The sequence below is a fragment of the Zootoca vivipara genome, chromosome 2 (assembly GCF_963506605.1).
Source record: "Zootoca vivipara chromosome 2, rZooViv1.1, whole genome shotgun sequence".
NCBI classification, from domain to species: Eukaryota; Metazoa; Chordata; class Lepidosauria; order Squamata; family Lacertidae; genus Zootoca; species Zootoca vivipara.
Genome location: NC_083277.1, coordinates 43006621 through 43031460, shown reverse-complemented (window position 1 = coordinate 43031460; position 24840 = coordinate 43006621). Strand labels below are relative to the sequence as shown.

The 24840-nt window shown below is 42.3% G+C and overlaps 1 protein-coding gene across 7 annotated transcripts in view; it reads right to left on the bottom strand.

The window, feature by feature from the left end:
* The window catches only part of ARHGEF3 (Rho guanine nucleotide exchange factor 3), a 113394-nt gene extending 89974 nt beyond the window's left edge, over positions 1–23420 (bottom strand). Inside the window, exons 1-2 of one of the 7 annotated variants that reach the window (XM_035106362.2) lie at positions 23137–23420; positions 12216–12302 (exon numbers count right to left, since the gene is read on the bottom strand). In XM_035106362.2, coding sequence (XP_034962253.2) covers positions 12216–12298 — 83 coding nt within the window. In that variant the 5' untranslated portion in view covers positions 12299–12302; positions 23137–23420. Of the gene's footprint in view, positions 1–509; positions 1379–12215; positions 13810–22491; positions 23103–23136 lie in introns of those variants that run through there. The other 6 variants (XM_035106361.2, XM_060271424.1, XM_060271425.1 and 3 more) reach the window with 6 other exon arrangements.
* Between the last annotated feature and the right edge of the window lie 1420 nt (positions 23421–24840).

Here is a 24840-nt window from a genome sequence, read left to right as displayed (position 1 = left end):
ACCTCTTAGCTGAGCTCACTTTAAGCTCCAACTGTGTGGTGCCTACCCTGGATTATGAGGGCCACTTGCACTGCCTTTCACCTTCATGGCAGTGCTAAGCAGGGAAAATAACTCTTAAGTTTTACTATCACAGAGTTAATCCAAATAGCCCAACCATTTCAGATACTTAGGCAGTACGGCTTACCTAGAGCCTGGTATTTTTGCTTTGTATTCTTTTCTTAATACTGTATTTAAAAACTAATGTTTAGGCTTAGATTTCACTTAAGAGCTTTCCGGCAAAATATTCTGCATATACATTTAATTTTCATTTCCTGGTAAAACAGGCACTTTGAATACTTGCTCCATTATCTCTGCAGGGTCATTTTATTAACCTAATGAAAGATCTAACAAAATGAAAATGTTTTCAAGCTATTGGTTGTCACAGTTGGGTTCCTGTAGGAATATTTCTTGCATCAGTGTTGTCATAGCAATTTCTACAGAGAAAGCTACTGAATACACTGGAGTAATACCTGATGAAATTCCCTGGGAAGCTTCTTCATTCAGAATGTCAGCTAAGAGAAGAACACACACAAGCCTCATCGAAATCTACAATGCATGATTTTTAATATATAATTGTTATTTTCTGAAACATGTTATTTTCATACCCTATAGTCAATAGTCAAGAATGATGGGAGATGTAGTTCAGCAACATCTGGAGGCCCACAGGTTCCCCACCCCTGCTCTAGAGCAGGCATCCCCAAACTTCGGCCCTCCAGATGTTTTGTACTACAATTCCCATCATCCCTGACCACTGGTCCTGTTAGCGAGGGATCATGGGAGTTGTAGGCCAAAACATCTGGAGGGCCGCAGTTTGGGGATGCCTGCTCTAGAGTGTACTAGATTGGGGGGGGGGCAGAAGGACATTTCTTAATGCTCTTCCATGCAAACAAAGAACAAAGAAAAAGAAACCACATAAAAAAACCTAGCAAGTTGGAAAGACAGCTCTATTAAGCCCGTTCTCCCAGGTATGGTAATTTTCTATACAGAGGGATTTTTATTTTATTTGTTTTGTCAGGAGGAGCATTCAGTCCCACAAACTCCACACCAGCTCAGATAATCATATTTAGAGTATGTACACATTAGCGGTTTGAAATGCAGCAGGATGTTTCAAGTCACATTTGTACTTGCCATACACACTAGATATAGGATGGGGTATCTTCACCTGATGCACATTACCTGATGGGTTTCTCTGCACCTGCAAACCCTGCTCTACTCCTGCTCAAGGAAGATGTCACATGTGCATGTGAAATGGCTATCTCAACTGTACATACCTCAGCTTAACCACGACTTGAATTTTCCAATCGGATGGCAGCTGCTTTGAGGCATCTTTCTCAAGAAGCTACAGGATAAGTATGGATTTTGATTAATGTCAAACACCTGTGGTGGGAGCGCAGTGGAGCTGAAGTAAGCAGTAATGCGTACATACTTTCTCAATGATGACCAAAGAAAATGTGACATGGAAGATCTGGATGACTTCTTTCTGAGCACAAAAGCAGTTATACACACACAGTACACACACACACATCACACACACTTCCCACCACAGCTAAAAGCTGCTGAGGGCAGGGAGGAAACTATGCAGCAGGTGAAGCCAACCTCCACTCAGCAGTGTAGCCTCAAACCAATTTACCACCCCCACAGTTGCTTTAGAGCAAAGAAAAATGTCTAGTGTTCTAGTTTTTCTAGAATGAAAAGTATTCAGACCATGGGCGTACCCAGGATCAAAACTAGGGGGGGGCAAGGGGAGGGGCCAAGGCACGGAAGGGGAGGGGCCACAAAGTGGGCGGGAACAGCGAACTCGCGCTCCGCCGGGCTGTGCCCCTCCCTAGAAGCAGGGCTGGTGGGCGGAGGCGGAGCCCAGCCCAGCGGAGCGCGAGTTCAGCGTTCCCGCCCGCCGCGCCGCGCTCTCTGGTTCCCCGCCGCGCTTGGCCTTGCCAGAGGGCGCGACGGGGAGCTGGAGGGAGGGCGCAGCGCGGCGGGCGGGAACGGCGAACTCGCGCTCCGCCGGGCTGTGCCCCTCCCTAGCAGCAGGGCTGGTGGGCGGAGGCGGAGCCCAGCCCAGCGCGAGTTCGGCGTTCCCGCCCACCGCGCCGCGCTCCCTGGTTCCCCGCCGCGCTTGGCCTTGCCTGAGGGCGCGCCGGGGAGCTGGAGGGAGGGTGCGGCGCGGTGCGGCGGGAATGGCGAACTCGCGCTCCACCGGGCTGTGCTCCGCCTCTGCCCACCAGCCCTGCTTCTAGAGTAGGGCAGCTGCCCTAACTTGCCGCATGGTGGGTACGCCCTTGATTCAGACTAAAACACAGAGTTGATACAATTGCTCCAAAACCGATCAAAGCACAATGACTTACTTGTATTTCTACAGTGTAGCAGTAGCTCACAAGTCTGCAAAACCCAACATTAGATAATTGCTTGTAACATGTGGAAACCATTTACATCAGACTTAACCATTCACTACTATTTATGCCAGAGCATGTTTGAAATTACGTGGTGGTTTATTTTGTATTTTTCATCCATGTTTTCACTATTCCCATGATGCACGTGCACATCATACACACAAGCGCACACACACACACACACACACAAACCATACTATGTCTTTCCTCCTATGTTTTTCCTGTGACTTGTCCTGTTTTTAGCTATACATTTAAATACATCCCCATTTTGGTTTGCTCACCATTCCTAACACTGAACACGTAGTATTTTCTCTTTAAAATATACACAGTTGGGAGCAAGCAGGAGATCAGAGATCTTTATTTTTGTTTTTTAATAACTTGATTTCTACCATCTTAAAATGGAAAAAGGATGGTGCTTTTGAAAACAAACATTCAGTTTAGAGGACAATTTGTTTTGCAGACATTAAAGCAAGTTCGCCTTCTCTCAAAAATATAATCCAGAATGTGAACATGAAAGAACAATGTTTTTACTTGCTCTTGGTTGTTAAAATCTGAGTCATGCAGTAGAAGGAAAGTAAACAAAGAATATAAATTTGACTGTGGATGTTGAGGGGAGGAACAGAACCCAGCATAATTTACACAGTTCACTCTGTAGAGTTTCCTATAACAGGAATCCTAGCACTGTACTATTATCAATAACTAGCAGTGACAGGAACACAAACTGGCGTGCATATCATGAATCAGTTTTAATTCTGCTTATCTTGGAAACACAGAGTGCCCAGGAATTTCTGTTTTATTGAAAATGTACGCATGTAGTGAACTTTCCAGAATTCTTCAATCAATCTTTTTAAAAAACTTGCCATTTTATATAGTGTGATTCTATGCTATCAGCTCAGCCCTGAGCTGCTCGAGTTGCATTTTGTGCAGTATCATTCATTCACCATATTAGAATTAAATGAAATAACTCTTCGATAAACAACTGAAATACAAGTGTTGCCCAATTACATGGGGGTTACATTTGGGGACTCCATGCACATACGGTACGTGAAAAGTGGGGAGGAAGGTGCTGTTGAGAGAGACTGGGAAGCGTCTCTTTTTTGGCAGATCCCGTTCATCCCACCCGAGCCCAGAAATGGAAAGAAGACAAAGGCCCTACTAGAGAGGAGTGACAAACCAAGCTGATGGACTATGCCAAGATGGCAAAACTGACTGGAAAACTCAGAAACCAAGAGGATAAAACCTTTATAAAAGAATGGGAAAAATTATAAGATATTTAGGAGACCACAGTAAGCAGATGGAAACATAAGCAGGATTCTGATTTCACTTGTAGTGTAACAATTACCATGGATAATATGGATTGATATAAAAGTTGGAATACTGAAGAATATTTAAATGTTTAAAATGGGACCCAATGGAGGGGATGGGGGTAAGTCCTGGGATTCGGAGGAATCTCTGTACATGGGTATATATTTGGATTCTTTTCTATAACTTTGTATTTGTAAAACCAAATAAAAATGATTTTTTTGAAAAAAAGGAAGTTGCTGGATACGACTTCTTTTTACTTAGTTTCTTCCCCACCCTCACCCCAATAATATTACTGCCTAATTGTGGGGTGGGAAGGAAGAGGGTGATGGTGATCAGAAGGCAAAGGGACTCCCAAGTCCTGCCCCGGGAACAAAACTGACATGAGCAAATGAACAAGGGGAAGACAGGCAGGCAGAGGCATGGAGCACCCCCCCCCCAATGCAACGGCTTTGCTGGCCGGGAAGAAGGAAGCCAAGGAGGGTGAATGAGTGAGGGGTGGCAAAACAGAGCGCCTGTGTAAGCTGTCTCCGCCCTGCCCCCCGCTCTTCAGCTCTCTACCACTCTTTTCGTGCCGTTTCGCTACCATTTCCTGGTTCAAATGATATATTTATTTAATGGCATTGCACACTAACACTGTTGTGAGCAAATGCAATGCATGTAAGTGGAGGATGCCTGTATAGTGCACTGAGGCTATAATCCTAAACACAGGAGGTTAAGCTTGATTGGAATCCAAGAGTTTCACTTACAAGTAAATGTGTTCAGAATCAGGATGCAAGATACAAGAATAATATTAACTGCAGAGTATCAGTGTCAAGCAAAAACTGAATATTTATTCATTGGACGAAGATCATCATACTTTTGACTTCACAGAATGCTATAACAGACCACCCAAATGGACATTTATTTGATATAAAATGTCTATTGCTGTCACTATCACATCATCTGAAAATTAGGACTTAATACCCATAAGCCACCTAAGAAATTACTACATCCATGCTAAAGTTTAAATGACTCCCCCAAATACCCCAGGGGAAGAATAAAGGAAATATGCAGCTGAAGCTGAGAAGCCATCTTTCAATATTTATTAGAAAACAGGTAAATATAGTCAGGCCTCCTTAGATAGTACTAAGCAAGGGAAGCATGAACTCTGGGTATACATACAAAATCTTAGTTGCCCCATAACACATACTGGAAAATACATAAAAGTGTACACCTTAAAAATAGGGTAGCAGTGAACTAATAGCAAACATCTTTGACAAATTCATAAGGTAAAGGTAAAGGTGCCCCTGACCATTAGGTCCAGTCGCGAACGACTCTGGGGTTGTGCACTCATCTAGCTCTATAGGCCGAGGGAGCCGGCGTTTGTCCGCAGACAGCTTCCAGGTCATGTGGCCAGCATGACTAAGCCGCTTCTGGTAAACCAGAGCAGCACACGGAAACGCCGTTTACCTTCCCACTGGAGCAGTACCTATTTACCTACTTGCACTTGACGTGCTTTCAAACTGCTAGGTGGGCGAACTGCTAGGTGATTCATATAAATGCTTAATTAAGCAAATATACTGTTTATCAATGAAGCTGTGTTTTCTGAGATACAGTTTTAATGTAAGATGAAAATAAAGCCCATACAAAACATTAATCCACCTTTATGGCAATTGTTGAAATGATAGGAGAAAAACAGATAGCTATTCTTGGTGAAGTCTGCCCCCTGCTGTTCAGTGTTGTTAAATCCCCATAATAGAAATAATAGTTAAAGAAGACTGTAGAACAGCACCACTTTACACAGGAATCAGATAAGAATGGTCTCCCTTGAAGAAATGTTTCACAATGGAATACACTGTGCAAGAACAACTTAATAAAAAAATCTGTTTGTTTATAATAGGGACAAATGTAAGGTTCTACACTTAGGAAGAAAGAACCAGAAGCACAAATAGAAGATAGGGAGCACCTGGATTGCCAGTAGTACATATGAAAAGGATCTAGGGATCTTAGTAAATGACAAGTTTAACATGAGTCAACAGTGTGGTGCAGCAACAAAAAAAAGTTAATGGTATTCTAGGGGCTACATCAACATAAGTATAGTGTCCAAATAAGTAACAGTACCACTCTATTCCGCCTTGGTCAGACCACACCTGGAGTACTGTGACCAGTTCTGGGAAGCAAAATTTAAGAAGGATATTGACAAGCTGGAATGTGTGCAGAAGAGGACAACCAAGATGATCGAGGGTCTGGAAACCAAGCCTTATGATGAATGATTGAGGGAATTGGGTATGTCTAGCCTGGCAAAGAGGAGATGTCGGAAATATGATAGACATCTTCAAATATCTAAAAGGCTGTCAAATGGAGGGTGTAACAAGCTTGTTTTGTTCCAGACGCAAGGACCCAAACTAATTGATTCAACTTATAAGTTAGGAGATTTCAACTAAACATCAGGAAGAACTTTGATGATAAAAGCTGTTCGACCATGGAACAGCAAGAGGTGGTGGACTTTCCTTCCTTGGAGGTTTTTAAACAGAGATTGGATGACCATCTGTCATGTATGATTTAGTTAAGATTCCTGCACTGCAGGGGGTTGGACTAGATGACCCCTCAAAGTCCTTTTCAACGCTACAATTCTATGTTTCCATGAAATCTAGTTTCTATAAATATTAAGCACAATATTTCAAAGTGTTTCAAAACAATTTTTGAATGAATTTTCTAGACATAACAAAAATTAAATATATGATCCCATTCAAACTCTTGATGTGGATCACTATTCAGCATCTCTGCAACATACAAGGAAGTTTTCTTTGACAAGCAAAACACTCTTTCTAGCCAATGAAGCATTTCTGAGTATGCAAAGCATCTTTATTTTCACAGAACAGAAAACCACAGATATGTGTGGTTTGGAACAATCCAGACTAATTCTCCATCTCAGAATACTTTTTTTGAGGGGGCGTTGAGAAGACTTTGATCCTAGTTACTATTCTCTGCACCTGAATATCTACAAGACAATGTCAATTTAGTCAGTCACATCCATTGCTTCCCCACATTTCCCCAAAAACATTTTTTTCATGTTAGAGTCAAGCCCATTGTTAAAACTATACACCCAAATGCATTGAACAATGCATTTTGTCAATGTAATACAAGTTATATTTCACCACCTGGTTGTAAGACCACCTCTAAATATTCCTTGGTGTATACTTAAATAACCATTGTCATTAGGCCCGTAGGCCAATCTGATGTTAAAGGCAGAATGGAAAGCACAGATAAGGAGTTGGAAACTGTTACCAACCACTCCATCCACATTTGTCTAAAGCTCTGCTCCATAGCCATACTGGAGGTAGAAAGGAATAACACAGGGAGACCTGCATACCATAGGGCTGGCAACAGCCCTTGTGCTGTGGTTCCATGGGTGAATGGGACAGGTGGGTTTAACAACCCACCTATCAATCATGTGATGTCATAATGATGCAGTGTGCTTGACAGATGGGTTGCCCCACTCACCTGTCCAAACTGGCCCATGTTGTTTGCTACCCCTGACATAGTGTCCGTGTGTGCCCTGTTCCAACCTTACTATTTTATGAAACATGACTGAGGCCACATCTCAAGATGCCTCCTAGGCAGAGTCATCTGAGAAATTATTGAAAAACAATCCAACAAGGGGAATCAGAGTAGAAAAGAATGAGTTAAGCTGCATGAGACATCTTTTTAAATGTAATGGCTATACTATTACTTCTGCCAAGAACTTCCCAAAAGTTGTTCTGTGCAATATTGTTTCTCTTGCACTTCTGCAAATATTTGGCAATTCTTTATGGAAATGGCAACTCCCTTACTTGGTTTCAGAGTTATTGTGCAATAATTTAAAATTTGCATAGCTAAAAACTGTGCCACAACAAAAGGAGAAAGGAGAGAAAGCTGGAACAGAAAGCAAACTGAATTCTCAATCAGGGTTTCAGCGCAGTGAAGTTATTAACTTTGGAGCTGATCTTTTGAAGTGTCAAACACATGTAAATGTATATACCGTGTGCAGCACTTTGCTCAAATTAGGGAACATAAAGGACATGTTAAGCAGCTTCTCCATACAAGGCTACAGCTTTATACTATACAGTACTGTTTCCCATTCTGTAATGCACAGTGCAAATACTACATTGTGGGAAATAATAAAAATAATATTGCCAGCACCATATGAATCTATGGAGTGGTTGCATTTAGCATACTGTTCTGCCAGCCCAAGATCTCAAGGTCTCAGGGTGATATTTTAGGTAACCTGGCCCTAACAAGTAGCCTACCCTCCATGTTCAGAAGTCATTGAATAGCCACTGCTAAGAAGCAAAAGGAAAGGGATGTTGCCTTCATGCCACATATGTGGGCTTCCCATAGTCAACTGGCTAACCACTGTAGAATGCACGTGCTGTTTTAGATACACTTATGTTATGATCAGGGGTGTTAACTTGAATAAAATATTGTGGGGCCCAGGTAAGCCCCGCCCCGCATACCTGATCACATGATGCAGTGCACACACAGCATTTGAATGGGAATTCCCATCAACTTTGGGGGGCTGCCCCCTCAAATATATTATTGTGTGGGCTGAAACCCCCACAGCCCCTAGGAGTTGGCTCCTATGGTTCTGATGAACAAAAGCAATCCCCAAACATTTCAATAAGGTTTTGAGGCAAAAATGTGCAGTAGACAAAGTAGTCCCTTTGGGCTGCTCAAAATGTCCTGTAAATTCTTGTTTAAATGCTAGTTCTTCAAGGGATTAATAAAAAACTACAACTTATTTACATGCACCTGGATCATGGTAACAGTGCATCAAACATCAGAGGTAATGAGCTAATGTCAAATAAACTGCTTTCTGTGAATCTTTATACCCATGATGTTTTTATCGTGTTAGTTTTCTCTGAGTATTTTTCCACTTAGGCCTGAGGTTCATGTGAATTTTTATTTGCTTCTGGAACCTCTTTTCCTTTTGTCATAAGGCCTATATATGAGAGCATATATGAGAGACTGAGATCACCTTCTGGACTGCCATCATGTTAACCATTAAAAAACAATGTTTTGTAGTCATTTCTGGGCATGCAATACAAGAACTGTGTGACTCATGTTCTCCAAGTGAATCCCAACTTAACAGGCTCTTTGCCCATTTTCTTTAAACAACAGCTTCCAAGGGCTTTAGAATCCCATGCAATTGTTTCTATTATAATAAATCTACTCCTGTTAGGGACACAACATGTACAGCAAGGTATTAAATGTGAACTTATTCCACAGTGTTCCAGAACAGAAGATTTTAAATTTAGTGAACATTACTGCTTTGCTATACAGTACTTAATGTAACATCCATAAGGCATGAAAAGAATACTCCCTCATTACATCTTCATTATAAGCTTCAGAAATCACACACACAAATCAACATCAATTGAGGAGAGTTAAATATGAAATCAATCAGCACAACACACTATCACTTGACAATATGAGTGGCAGAGAAATAAAAAAATCCTGCCATTAATGTTTTGGTGGACATCCAAACAAACCTTAAGTTGATTTGACCATGAAAGTGTTAAACAGGAGTTTAAATGTCTGTAGTCCTCCAGTGATTGCTAGACTGCAACTCCCATCTTCACTGAACATTGTTCATGCTGGCAGGAGAAATCTAAGTGGGGGTCCCCAAAGATCTGTACTGAGACCTGTGTTTTTTAACTTCTACTTGTGGTTATTTATTAATTTATAAATCAACTCTTACATACCTCTCAACATAATTTACAAACAAGCCATAAAAACTGCTTAAAATATTATTTTTAAAGAACAAAAAAATTACTCAAGTTATATGTTCATTTAATGTGTTTGGGAAATGGATCTTAGAAGTGCACTGGATAATGCATAGTGGAGAAAACTATGGCTTAGTTTCTCTTTTAGATCCATCTCCGCAAATATCTAAGAAAACTCCTGGTTCTTGACTCCAGTCTGTATTGCTGGTTTTTTACTCCAGTCTGTCTTGCACATGTCAACAGAGTAAGTTTCATTTGGAATACTATCATCTTGTAAATGGGACAAAAACTAAACAGACTGGAATTCTGTCTTTGCTCACTAGAAAATGTGGCATAATACAGTAAGAAATGATACAAATTCAAGGCCAGTGGGTTTTTTTTTTTACATTAAAAATAGCTTTTCATCTCTAAACCAGTTCTGTAATCAGCTATTACATACAGAAGGCAAGAATTTAATCTCTCTCCTTCCAAATTATAGGTCCACAATGTGTTCTCAAAACATAAAAAGTAACAGAATGAAGGGTCCCAGTTTTCCTGAAAAGTAGCAGTGGGCAAATACAGTAATAATAATAATAATAATAATAATAATAATAATAATAATAATAATAATTTTATTATTTATACCCCGCCCCCCTCCAAGGCCAAGACCGGGCTCAGGGCGGCTAACACTGAATATAAATATAGTAAAAACATTAAAAACAAAACAACAAGAACAAAAAACAAAAGAACAGTTGATTGAAATGTAAGTTAGAACACAGCTTAAAATGCAGCTTTAAATGCAGCCTTGTTTTAGTGGTAGCCTCTAGATCAAAGCCGTAAGGTTAGAAAACGTCAAATATTCACCGGAGCCAACTATCCATGCTGGTCCTACATGGGCCAGCAAAAAGAGCTGAGGGAAAATTTATATACAAATCCCATATAAGGGGTTCCATAAAAAAACAAACCTGAGGGGGGGGGTTAGACTGAGTCCAGCCCAAAGGCCAGGCGGAACAGCTCTGTCTTGCAGGCGCTGCAGAAAGATGTCAAATCCCGCAGGGCCCTGATCTCCTGTGGTAGGGCATTCCACCAGAGCTGAAAAGGCCCTGGCCCTGGTTGAGGCCAATCTAACCTCCTTGCGGCTCGGGACTTCCGAAGTGTTGTTATTTATGGACCTTAAGGTTCTCCGTGGGGCATACCAAGAGAGGCGGTCCCGTAGGTACGAGGGTCCTAGGCTGCATAGGGCTTTAAAGGTCAAAACCAGCACCTTAAACCTGACCCTGTACTCCAATGGGAGCCAGTGCAACTGGTAAAGCACTGGATGAATGTGATCCTGTGGCAAGGACCCTGCAAGGAATCTTGCTGCGGCATTTTGCACCCACTGGCGTTTCTGAGTCAGCTTCAAGGGCAGCCCCGCATAGAGCGAATTACAGTAATCAAGCCTGGAGGTGACCATCACGTGGATCACTGTGGCTGGATCACAATGGCCAGATCAGGGTGAGAAAAGTAAGGGACCAACTGCTTAATACGGTGGAGATGGAAAAATCACCCTGTCTAGCACTGTTTCAAATGAGGAAGTGGGAAATTAAAAAGGAACAGAAAATCAGTGATGACATGAATAACATACCTAGCAGTCACTGAAAGCTTGAATATCACTCAAGTCATTCCAATTTGTACAGACTTCTGCAGTTTGTCCAAGAACACTTATTTCCCAATACTGAAAAGGGGCTTCACATGTGTTCTATGCTCCATTGAGATTGGGATCCCCCCACTTATGTCAGGGTTACGTTCCAGGCCCTCACGCACATAAGTGAAATCACGTAAAGTGGGAGGCACCCACCAAAAAACCTCTAAATACCTATTTTCCCCTCCTTGTCTCTCTCTAATCCAAATCAAAATATGGAGAGTTGAAACTCCGAGACCAGCTGGAGGCTTGAGGATTTGCAGGAAAGAGGCTGCTGCTGCGCTACCCTGTGCACCAGGTGTTAGGCAGGGAGGCTGAGCAGCCTAAGCAAAGCCCCACTGCGCCTCCAATCTCTTTGTGGCTTCCTCTGCCCTCACTGACATCCTCTTCGGGCTCTGGGGAGGATCTCCCCACAAGCCATGAGGACTACCCAGCTCTCCCCCACCATTTCCTGGTATGATTCTATCCATCTATCTATCTATCTATCTATCTATCTATCTATCTATCTATCTATCTATCTATCTATTTGATTTCCCTACACAGTCGTGAATGAGTACAATGCCTGTATAACATGGTCAGAAGGCTCACTTCAGGGAGTGACTGGCCTTATATAAAGTTACTACACAGACAAAAGTCCGCTTGGAAAACAGCTTAACGAGGAATAAGTGATTGCATGCACCAGACTTATATTATCCTAACAGAAAACTAGCAAGGGGGTGGGGACTTCTAACCCAGTCCAGTCCCTCCTATAGTAGTTTCCTATTTGCAGGGTGGGAACCCCCTCCCATTGTGCATCTGAAATGTGACACACAAACACATCATCAGCACATCTGAAATGGCCTGAATCCATTGTACCCTTACAAGACCCTCTCATGTTATTCTGCATAGAAACTAGCCTAGGGTTACTAAACTGAAGACACAAATGTAAACGTTGTATTCTTTCCATTCAAAATGAAGGCTGCATATCACATTCTTCCTTTGTCCTCCTTATTTCAAAAGCACAGTATCTGTTTGCCTCATGTATATTCTTTCTCTCATGAGAAATGCAACAATCCAAGGGGAAAAAAGTTTTCTTACCATGCTGTGTTTTCTTCCGTCTGGGCACACTGGCTTATCATCGTAGGGCTGTTTATAAGAATGGCAGGTCTACTAGTGTTCATTGCCCTTAAAGAAAATACAAGCCTGGATTGAGCAATTAAAGAAAACAATTTACACATGAACACTTCCACATATCTATGAAATTTTTACTATAGTCTCCTTGGTGCAAGTGAACAAGATTGGTTTGCTATCAGTAGCAGTTAAAAGGTAAGCAATGGATTGCCACAAATACGGTAGAACTAAGAGCACCCCTGTCCAGATACACTTTCTTTCTTCTCCATTTGCTAGCAGTCTGTAAAGCATCAGAGTCAACTACAGGGGGGGGCGGTGTCCTGAAGCTGGTGGACACTCTACTTCTGCATACTTCATTTTCAAGCCACTTCAAAGGGAAAACACACACACACACACACAGCATTGCAATGACATTACTGTCAATGCAACTGTGACACTGTTCTATCCTCCCCAATATTCCTAATTAGCTCCTGAACTCTGGCAGCAGCAACAAGGAGCAAAGAACAATGCAAAAGATGCAAAACAACAAATCTAATATCCATTAATGTTTTTTGTTGCAATTGTAAGCCCCCAACAGGGGAATCTGATTTTCCTACTATGCATAAAGTTGGGGTAAGATATATTTCTCATGAATGTTTGAGGTGAAGATAAAGGAAAGAGAAACAAGCAGAGTTGTAGTTGTATGATAAATAAGTCAACTGAATGTTAGGCCTTGTTTTGTCAACTATCCCCCCCTCAAAACAGCTAACACAATTTGCCTTTTGTTTTTATCTCTGAGTGTGTGCCAAGACAGTTAATTATGCCCACAGGGTATGCAAAGCAGAAGGAACAGTGCTTGAAAAGCAGCATTCAGAGCTAGCTCATTACTATAATATAATATTCAATTTCTAACATTAAGTTTAGCACGGTAAATTTGCCAGCAATATTCACCCTCATTACTAGGTCTTTCAAATAAAATAGCAAGTACTGTAGATTTAGAAGCTACCATAAAATATTACTGACCACAATTACTGCCAAACTACATTGAATCTAGGAGGGTTCCATTACAAAGGTGGCTTGTTGGTTATGAATAAAGCCTGAACTCAGCCCAGCCAATTTCCACAGCCCACCAAGAGACACACAAGTTACAATGCAAACTATAAGTTGCTTTCAAGAGAGTCACAATCAAAGGAAGAATTTGCCAATAAGTTGCATCAGCACAGACAGGTTGCCACCTCTTTATTGACTCTGCTCCTTTGATTTTCCTGGAATAATACTTTCTTAAGTGCTTTCAGAAAGGGGGCCCAGGTGGCGCTGTGGGTTAAACCACTGAGCCTAGGGCTTGCCGATCAGAAGGTCGGCGGTTCGAATCCCTGTGACGGGGTGAGCTCCCGTTGCTTGGTCCCAGCTGCTGCCAACCTAGTAGTTCGAAAGCACGTCAAAATGCAAGTACTGTAGATAAATAGGAACCGCTACAGCGGGAAGGTAAACAGCGTTTCTATGTGCTGCTCTGGTTTGCCAGAAGCGGCTTTGTCATGCTGGCCACATGACCTGGAAGCTGTACGCCGGCTCCCTCGGCCAATAATGCGAGATGAGCGCGCAACCCCAGAGTCGGTCACGACTGGACCTAATGGTCAGGGGTCCCTTTACCTTTACCTTTAAGTGCTTTCAGAATAAAATGAAATAGTATAACAAATAAAAATAGAGACAGGCCCATCCCCTGACCTACAATCAAATGCATATAATAATAATAATAGTAAAGGCAAAGGAACATGGAAGAACCTTATCTAACAAGTTATATTTAAAGACAAAAACATACCTTTAAACCCTACTGGAAAATCAAAACTGAGGATTATGTTCTAGTATCAGGAAATGATACACTCTAAAGATAAGGAATACCACAAGGAAAAAATAAGAAGTAAAGCATACTATAAGGCAAAAAGAGACAGTGACCAGATAAATAAGAAGAATAATTATAATAAAGACAAATAAGCTAGCAAAATTGATGTCTACATGGAAACTAAGCCCAATTCAGGAAAAAAGAGGAGACATCTGGATAAAAATTAGACCTAATAAAAACCAATGTGAGCAGCAAAATTTAAGAAAGGATGCTTGTGTGTTCAAATGTGTGTTTGCATACACACATAAGGAGGAAAGCCAGAGTCTGAGGATGTATTTGTTGCTGTTACTGCAGATGATGTTGGTGTGCTGACTAATCTATACCTGCTGGGACATGTTCATGAAATTATTTTTGCAAGTGGCTTCAAAGCAGATGTCATATATTACTTGGGTGTAGCCCATCATTTGATTCTGTGGTTGTATGTTTTCCTTCTGTTTTCCAGAATAATATAAACAAAAGAACTAGTCAAGCAATGAGATGTATATGTGCTTTATTTGGAACTAGAGTAAGTTTCATGTACAAAGTGAGTAAAATACTGTACAAACATGCTGAGTTACATCAATTGCTGATGGATTGTGCATTGGATTTCCACTTGCATAATTGGACTGCATGTCCCCCAGATCTGCTCTCACCAACACTCCTGCCCTATCTTCTTGCATGTATTTCCCTGTATGCTTAGACCCTGTTCCTCCCTACATGGCATGAGGAATGCCTGCAGGGGTCTTTTACTCATGTTCACTTTAATGCACATAGAACCCTCTGTGTGACCAGAAGCCTGATAAAGGAGGGTCCCCAAACACAGAGAGGAAAACTCTTCTTTCTGTTCATGAACCTTCTGTAGAACCTTCTGGGCTGCTTACATGGGTAGTGGCTTTGGAAGAACAGACGATTTAACAAAAGGGAATGTGTGCATAAGGGCCAAGCAGGTCAGGAAACAGCTGGTTCAGTGCTAATGATGGAATCTGTTAGTATCAATGGAATACTTGCATGAAAAATAGCTGTGTCTTAACATTTTGTGGAAAATACAGTTAATGGCTTTCCTCATAATGTTTTCTAGATGCATAGTGTTTAATTCACTAGCACAAGACATTGGCCTGTAGTGTTTAGGTTTGCCACTTGACATCATCAACCCCTCTGCAGGTTTTCTGCCCCGTGTCTTGCTTCTCTTCTTCTTTCACTCTTTCTGTTGTGGGTGTCCTAGGGGTGTTGTTTATTTTTTATTAGATTTATAGCATTCGTTATTAATTTATATTGCTTTCTACAATATTTTGGCTTCATTTTTTTCTGATAACACACAACTGTATCTTTCCATTCTTGACATCACTGCCTTTTGCTAATACAGTATACTTGCTTGCCTTGTGGTTGTGCTCTCATGGATGTCTTTTTAAAAATGGAATTCATACAAAACTGAAATTTCTTAGGACATCATAGTTCCACTTCTGACTCTTTTAACCTTTTATTTTTGTGGGGGAGTTGTGTAAAGAAATCCCCATTTCCTTGGAAGTAGAATTCCGATGTTTCTTTTAATTTCCCACACTTGCATATCTTTGAGCTTTGGGGGTAAAAGATAAAGGTAAAGGGATCCCTGACCATTAGGTCCAGTCGTGACCGACTCTGGGGTTGTGTAATATAACACAATTGTAGGGAATATTATTAAAAACTTAGCTGGAACTAGAATTTTACAGTGCAATCCCATACATGTCTACTCAGAAAAAAATGTCATTGGGTTCAATGGTGCTTATTCCCTGGTAAGCAGATATAGGACTGCATCCTAAGGATTTCTGCCCAATTATTTTCTGCATAAAGAAAGGTGATGCACAGTGTCCCTCATACTTAAAACAAAATCCATCATACCCACTGGATGCAGCAGTACCTAAACAAAAAGGGAAGATGTACCAAGTATGGATATCCCATTGCTTTAAAGCCTTAAAAGTCAATAAATGATACATAGGTCCCCAATTCTACATCATCGTATGTTAGCTAAATACTTTTGGATTTGCAGGACTGAGATTTTAGGTCTGCTTCCTGCAACATCAATACTATTAGGAATAAATAGTCCTAAAAACATCAACCATCCTCAAGAACTTTTCCCAAAGATAACAACTTAATAATCAAGTGTTCTGACCAACTTGGTGGTCTGTTCCCAACACCAATATATTTAAATAAGCACTTTACAGAAGCCTAGACATGTTACATGCTCAGATCCTGTTAAAAATGATGTAAAAAATAATAAAATGCAAGGCGGAGAATAGTGGTTGCATGTGCCAAAGTTTGATCAAGATATCTTCCTGATCTCAAAACGTTTAGGACTTTCAAGTCCAAACCAGTACATTGAGTTCTGCCTAAACAGTGGGTAGGAGCACAGATGAGATGTGCTTTCTGCCATGTGGCCAACTGCAGTTGACAACCTAGTTACTCCATTCTAGATCAACTTAAGTTTCTGAATACACTTCAAAGGCTGAATACACCATGTAGAGTACATTACAATAATACAGTCCAGAAGCTATCAGGCCATGTATCAAAATGATCAAAAATACAAGATTTGTTTTAGGCTTAGCATGATGCGTGATCCAGGCCTCTGCTCTGAAAGACAAATGTAATGATTTTTAAAAACCCTCATATGAGTGACAGATACATAAACTATACTAATTGGAAGCTGTTTCAAAACTCCAACCACAAAAAAAACATCACATTTCTCTCAGGAAAACTGCCCTTCCTTTCTAAGTAATTACAGTATCTCCCTATTGGCCCTAATCCAACATGGAGAGTGTTGAAACTTCCAAAACTATATACAGCCAAATATTCAAAGGACTATCTGTGATGATATGATATACAGTGATATCTCGCAATACGAATGCCCTGCAAGATGAATTTTTCGCAAGACGAATGTGTCTTGCGATCTGATGGTGACTTGCAAGACGAATTCGTTTTGCAAAAAATTCATCTTGTGAATCGCGGTTTCCCATAGGAATGCATTGAAATTTAATTAATGCGTCCCTATGCGCAAAAAAAGAAATTTCAATGCATTCCTATGGGAAACCGCGATTCGCAAGATGAATTTTTCGCAAAACGAATTGACTCGCAGAATGAATTAAATTTGTCTTGCAAGGCACCACTGTAGATAAATGGTTGCAGAATAGGGTAATGAGTAGAAGCTTACTGGATATTCATAGCTCACAACAAGCCACCACACTTGGGTCTGCCATGCACAATTGTACAAATGCATTCAAAAGAAGAATAAAGTTGAAGCAAGACATCAGCTATCAGTTTAGATAGTCAAGACATCAATCCTCTTGTCAAGACTGCACCTAAACCTAGGGCTTTTGGAAGTGACCAGGTGGTGCCAGAGTACTGTTAAATCCTCTACTTTTATATAAAATCTGGTGATGTATTATAGCAGGCATGTCCAACAGGTAGATCGTGATCTACCGGTAGATCACTGGACATCTGTGGTAGATCACCGGTAGATCAGTGGCTCCCCCAAAGAAGCTAAAAAACTTTGGCTCCCCTAAAAAAGCTCAACATCTTTGCCCTGCACCCCTAAAATGACCTGAACCACAGGGCTTTCCTTCCTAAAAAAAAAGTTCAATGTTGCTTTCCTCTTCCCTAAAGAAGCTCAACAACATTTACATGAACCCCCCCCCAACATGGGCCTTCCTCCTTTCTAAAAAAAGCGCAACAACTTTGACCTGAACCCCCCCCCCAAAAGGGGGTAGATCACTCCGGTTTTTAACTCTGTGAGTAGATCGCAGTCTCTTGGAAGTTGGCCACCCCTGTATTATAGCACCTTAAAAACTAACAGATGGACAGAGCAATCCAGACTATAAGAAGCCAGTGTAAATTACCCTGGGGTAAATTATATTAGTGCAATTTATCCCTATTTAGCAGCTGGAATACTTTGTGAAGAATGGCAGGATATCAATTTAATAAATAATTATTTTAAAACAATCCAAGCCTGGCAGAGGGAAAACAAGCCTTTAAAACAGTTTGACTTACACCACCCTTTCTGCCAGTGTAAATTCTGCTGGCTTGCTAGGTTACGTGGCCAAGCTGAATTGAGTTTGGAATAGAGATAAGTGTTCCTATACCCTGTCCCAACCCTGCCAAGGCCCCAGAACACCACTTCTTCAGGACCTATCCTGGGCCTTGGCTCAGTCAGCTTCAGGTGAGCCAGGATGGTGGAGTCGAGGTGTTCAGCTGAGCTGAGGTGTCCAGCTGATGAGCGACTTCAGCTGGCACAACCAGAGATCCACGTATTCCAAACTCCACTCATCCTGGCAGATCTTGGTTTTAGATTTCTCCCTTACTGTGGCATAAGCTTTTCTGGACTAGAATCCACTTCAATCATTTACAAAAAAGTGCTAACCATAGAAGTGCTGCCAAAAGGACAGGAAATGCAATAGGCATCACCTGTGTGACATTTCTATGCAAACCTGAAGAAGTATATAAGACTGTGTTCACCATTATTATTATTTTTTATTATCATTATTACTTATTGTATTTATGTATCAGCCTTCCTTGAACAGAGCCCAGGGCAATACACAAAGGATTAGCAACATGATTACAGCATTACAAATACAAAATCAAAATATTCATAAGGTAACAGTAATTAAAAACACAGTAATTACCATGTAAAATGGAAAAAGCCTGGATAAACAGAAACATCTTTAGTTGATGTTTTTAGAATCCCTACAGCAAAGGGGAAAGATGTAACTCCAGAGACAGTTCAAGAGTTGAGGCCCCACTACAGAGGTCTTCAAGGACGCGGGTGGCGCTGTGGTCTAAACCACAGAGCCTAGGGCTTGCCGATCAGAAGGTCGGTGGTTCGAATCCCCGCGACAGGGTGAGCTGCCGTTGCTCGGTCCCTGCTCCTGCGAACCTAGCAGTTCAAAAGCATGTCAAAGTGCAAGTAGATAAATAGGTACCACTCCAGGGGGGAAGGTAAATGGTGTTTCCATGTGCTGCTCTGGTTCACCAGAAGTGGCTTTGTCATGCTGGCCACGTGACCCGGAAGCTGTACGCCAGCTCCCTTGGCCAGTAAAGCGAGATGAGCACCGCAACCCCAGAGTTGTCCACAACTGGACATAACGGTCAGGGGTCCCTTTACCTTTACAGAGGCCTTCTGCAAGTCCCCTCATCACAGCAAATCCTCATAAGGTTTACAAGCAACGTCCCGTCTGCCAATGTTAAGGATAAAGTCAGCTGGTATTCACAACAACAGTAACTGGTGATGCCTGTCAACTGAGGGGAACACTTTAGGCATCTGAGGCTGGCTCTGTTCCATGAAGCCTTATGGTACCATAAACTTGCTATTCTTGAAGGTATCATCAAACCTTTTAGGTTTTTTGTTTTGTTTTTTACCTGGCATGCATTTCTTCTAGGCATACTGGTTTCTAAGCTAAAATAAAAGAAGCAGCTAGACAGTTCAGGTCACCATTATGAAGCTCCTACTATGTTCTCCCAAGTAAGTCCTGCAACAAATTGTTGCAATATATCCTCCTTACCTCCTAACAGAAACACCCATGTTCAGGGTGCCAGGCAGCCAGGGAACCATTTCCATCACCAGGATACTGTAAGATTTAAAGGGCTCCTGAAGGTCACCAACCATGTTCAGTCCTCATTGCGCTATTTTCTTCCCCTCTTTAGGTTTTCTTAAAAACATGTTTTGCATTTCTGCATTTCTCAGCATGTACTTGAGAATGTTAGTACTTTGTTTCTCTGGGCCTAACTACACATTAAATTAAATGTGGAGTGTGCAGAATCATCAGTGTTTCTCAACACTATTAATACTATACCAATAGGAGCTTTTTTTCTAAGGTAAATGTTGAAGGGGAGGTTATTTTTCAAGTGATTATGGCTGTTGAGGGGTTAAACTTTGCAGTCCTGATTAAAACAGGAGAGGTTTGGATATAGTAGAAGTTCAACTGTTTTAGTGTATGTGCTGTCCCAGAGTCTCACTGCACTCCAGATTTAGATCCTCCCTTTTATATTTACATATATTAGCAACAGCAGATAGGAATACTGAAACATATTATTTCAGTATTCAAGACATGGCAGTTCAGAACGGAAGTCTTGAACCAAGACATGTCACTACAGATCCACTTTATTAGATAATAAGATGCTCATCAACAAAATATTGCAAGTATATGTCTGCCACACCTACCATAAGTCACTACAGCTTTTGTCATCTTAAAAAGATGACAGAGCTGTATCATTTAGGTATCGATGTAAACTTCAATCTGCTTTCAAGTGAAAGTGCATGCCAATACAAACTAACTTGCAGGAACAGTCTGCTTGATTTCACTATCTGAAGGTCCAATTTCTATTTTTCTGCTATAAGACAAGGCAAATCAATTGAGTCTTTAGGAAGTGTGAAATGTACAGTACTTTACTTTCACTTTTCAAATATTTTTAACGCTGGTTAAGAAAAATGCTTAATTAAACAAGTTCTTTTGAAAGTCAGATAGCAAATCAATTTGGGTCTTAATTTTTTTAAGAGAATTCCATAGAATCATAGAATTGTAGAGCTGAAATTTTATACCATTTAATTTTAAAAACCACTAACATAAAAGATACCCGGGACCCAGGTGGCGCTGTGGGTTAAACCACAGAGTCTAGGGCTTGCTGATCAGAAGGTTGGTGGTTCGAATCCCTGCAACGGGGTGAGCTCCCGTTGCTCGGTCCCAGCTCCTGCCCACCTAGCAGTTCGAAAGCACGTCAAAGTGCAAGTAGATAAATAGGGACCGCTCCGGTGGGAAGGTAAACGGTGTTTCCGTGTGCTGCTCTGGGTCGCCAGAAGCAGCTTTGTCATGCTGGCCACATGACCCAGAAGCTGTCTGCGGACAAACGCCAGCTCCCTCGGCCTATAGAGATGGTCAGGGACCCCTTTACCTTTACCATCAAAAATATTGTATATTACTTTAAGGCTTCCTCTAATGCAGGGATGGGGAACCTCTGGCCCTTCGGATGCTGTCAGACTTCAGTTCCCAGCATCCTAGCCAGTATGGCCAAAGGTCAGAGATGATGGGAGTTGCAGTCCAACAGATTCCCCATCTCTGCTCTAGTAGTGAGTGGCTACTTCACACTATGTATTCAGCAGCTGTGATGTTGCATGACCAAGTGCATGCAAATCTGAAGCCTTGTTACTTGTTCTGAGGACCACAATTGTTGACATGAAGCTCTACACCTATACCACAATGTAGCCTTTCAACATGTCTTCATGTCAGGTATCTGAAGAAGTGTGCATGCACACGAAAGCTCATACCAAAATAAAAACTTAGTTGGTCTTTAAGGTGCTACTGAAGGAATTTTTTTATTTCATGTCTCTCAGTCTGTCATATTCATGCTGTCATAATGACAATGGAACTGGATCACATGAAGACAATCCTGTACTAAGCATTCAGCAGTGCCATTACTGAAGTTCTTTTTTTCTTAATCTGACATGCTTAGCCAGTGCAAAATAGTAAAATAGTAAGAGGTGGTGGACTCTCCTTGGAGATTTTCAAGCAGAGGCTGGATGGCCATCTCTCATGAATGACAGTTGAGATTCCTGTGTTGCAGGTTGGACCAGATTACCCTCAGGGGTCCCTTCCAACTCTACAGCTCAATAACTCACCAAGGAGCAAACGAGAAGGTAAACTATGCAAACCTGCAGGAGCACCTGTTAAAAATAAACTCGTCTGATTTACTGTGAGTGTCTTTGTGGACAACAGCCTACTTTTATCAGAAGCAAGGGGGGGCACGTCTTATCGTCCTACAGCTGGTGACTAATGGGGATAACTCGTCAGGAATTTGCCGGCATTCGGAGCAACTGCTGATGGCGGTACACCCCCACCCCGCAATCTGCAAGCAGGAAGATGCCCAGCTCTGTCACTTATACCGGTAGCATTTGGCGATCGCCAAATGGTTTGGCTATGTAGCCTCCCTCTCTTCAGCCCAGGAGAAGCATAATGGGCGTTTTTTGCATTCACAGTAAAAAAGCTAGAGGGGTTGGTGGATTGGGGGGGGGGAGGCGCTCCCCTTGCCAGTGTGAATCTTTTAAACCTTCCGTCCTCGGCACATGATTGGGGGTTTCCGAGAACACGACGTCGCCTCTGGAGGGAACGCTTCTGAAACGCTCTGGGGGGTTGCTGCTTCTGTTTTGGTCTTTTCGGTGCCAGAGAAGTTTCCTCAGCTCAAGCTGAGCAAAAACAACAACAAAAACCCTGGTCCTTTTTTTTTTTAGTTTCCACTTGACAGGCGGCGTCCCCGCCCCACTCTCGAAGCCAAAAGCTCTGGCTCTCTCTCGGTTCAAATAAACTTCTGCGAAGGAACCGTCGCCCACCCCCAGCCTGTTGCTTCTCGCAGGCGCCGCACGTCCCTTACCTGGCGCTGCTTGGTGGCTCCTCTTCGTCAGCCCCCTGCATGGGAAGCTCCGGAGACCTGGTAACCGAGGCGCGGGGCCGCGCGAGGTGCCCCGCTCTCCCACCAGCTCAGAAAGAAAGGAGAAGCGGGTCTGTCAGCCAGCTAGCCGGTCAGGCCCCGGCCCGGTGGGCGTGAGCTGCTAATGGGAAAGCAAGGCGGCAGGAGCGGCTTCAAGCGTGGAGCCGGGGGTGAGGGGGATTCCTGACAGGGCGGCCGCAAAAAAATAAAAAGAGAAGGGGGGGATGAAAATAAATCTGCTAACTTCACCCGCCGCCGCGGCTCCCTCAGTTCACAGACGAGGCCCCGCCCCCTTGGCTCGGCTCCTCGCGCACAACACCCGCCTCGCTTTTGAAACAGCCGGGACGGCGGCCACGAGCAGAAACGCTCGCTTCCTCGTGCCACGCCTCTAAACGCGCTAACCGCGAGTCGGCACTCCCCCCCCCCCCGGGCCAGCGCGGGTAGAAACGCGGCGCTCGTGGTTCGCGCGTTCAGACGTGACGGGGAGCGCTTTGCCCCGGCTGCTGTTGGGGCCTGTATTCCGCTCTCCTTTGGCCTCAGCATTGCGTCTGTTCGGTCAACCAGAAAGGTTTTTCTATGAACCGCCACCTGTCGGGAAGTGTTTCTCGTGGGGGTAACGGCAATATCCCTCCGTGTCGGAGTTGGGTTTCTGGAAAGGGGGCGGTTCCCGCAAACACGGAAGTCGCACCGTGAGCTTCCCGGAGTCCTCCTGCCTCGCCTCAAAATCGGGTGGCTTGGGAGTCGCCGTCTTATTTATTACAGTAGTGCCAGTGGAAATATGCCCTGAAGCTGAGGTCTAACCTCTGCTTTTCTTAAAAGTTCCATGGTTTTGAATAAGGCTGGAGCAGAGGTTATGGAACCAAGTGAGAGCAATGCTCACGAAAGCAGGGATTTCTCCAAGCTGTATTCCAGAAGGTGTTAAAAGCGGGTCAATATGAAAAGTACGCTCCTTTCCTCCCACAGAGATGCACTGCTAAGGGCAAAACTACACGCCTGGAGAAAGTGCAATGTGCCAACCTACCTTTGAAAGGGAGATCTGATTCAAACATGCCCAAACTTGAGAGACAGATGCAGCAGGAAGTTTAAAAGGCTCAGCCCTGTTGACACCACACAGTTGCTTCGAATTATTCTACTGTACTGTATTTACAAAACTAAATGGTTAATAGTTTTGCCTCGTTGCGTATTTCATGCCTTTCTTTGTACTTTCAAGTGGTGGCTGCATGTGATGCATTAGGCATGCCAACAAATTGACTTGCATGCACTTATCTGCATAATGAAAATCTTTTAAAAGTGTGTCAGCCATGAGCTCTCTCCCTCACCACTACTCCACCCATTGGCTAAACTGCAGCGATGTCATGGAATGTTTGTGAACATTTCAATTGTTCAGGATGAAGTTGTTAGCATTAGAATGGTGACAGTGCAGCTTCTGTAAGGAAATAAAAGCTTCAGGAAATAAGGTTAAGCAAGCAGATTTTGAAAGCTGGGAATTATAAACCAGGAAACAAGAGCAAGTAGGTTAAATAGAATTGGCTGAATTTTCCACATTGAACCATCTGATCAACTTTTTTTCTGCCGGTTACTGGAATAAGCAACCTCGTCCCATACTTCTTTCCTTATAGATTCACTGAATGCAGTAAGACTTCCAGGTAAACTTTTATTTAACTGATGCAAAAGCAACGCCTAGGGTGGCTTACAATGTTTAAAGTTACAATTTCAAAAAAACCAACAGTTTAAAACAACCAATGAGACTGGTTCAACAGTTAAAACCAAGCATAGAAACAACAACAACAACAATTTATTTATACCCCGCCCATCTGGGTGGGTTTCCCCAGCCTGGGGGGGGGGGCTCCCAACAGAATATTAAACAGAATAAAACATCAAACATAAAAAACTTCCCTTAAAAGGGAATTCTCTGCCACACACAACAAAGCCTGCTGGAATTCAAAGGTTTTTTAGTAAACAATGAGATACAGAGCAGGAGGGAGCTAACCTTGGGACAATATGTTCCATAATCTAGGCATGGCAACTGAGAAAGCCCTCACAATAGGATTGGGCTATAAATCTGCCTTACTTTTTTTTTTTAAGCTGATCAAAAGCTAATACGTAGTATGTTTACCCCATTTTTAGTTGAAAGTAAAGACATCAACAATTACTGTCACTGAAAGGTTTATATAAAACACTTAGCATTTGTATAGCTCTTAAAGTAATTTAAATATATTAATATCGCTCCATAATCCTTAAAACATGGTCTGGATATGTGTGATGGTGCAACCTTGCTAAAGCTACTAAGTG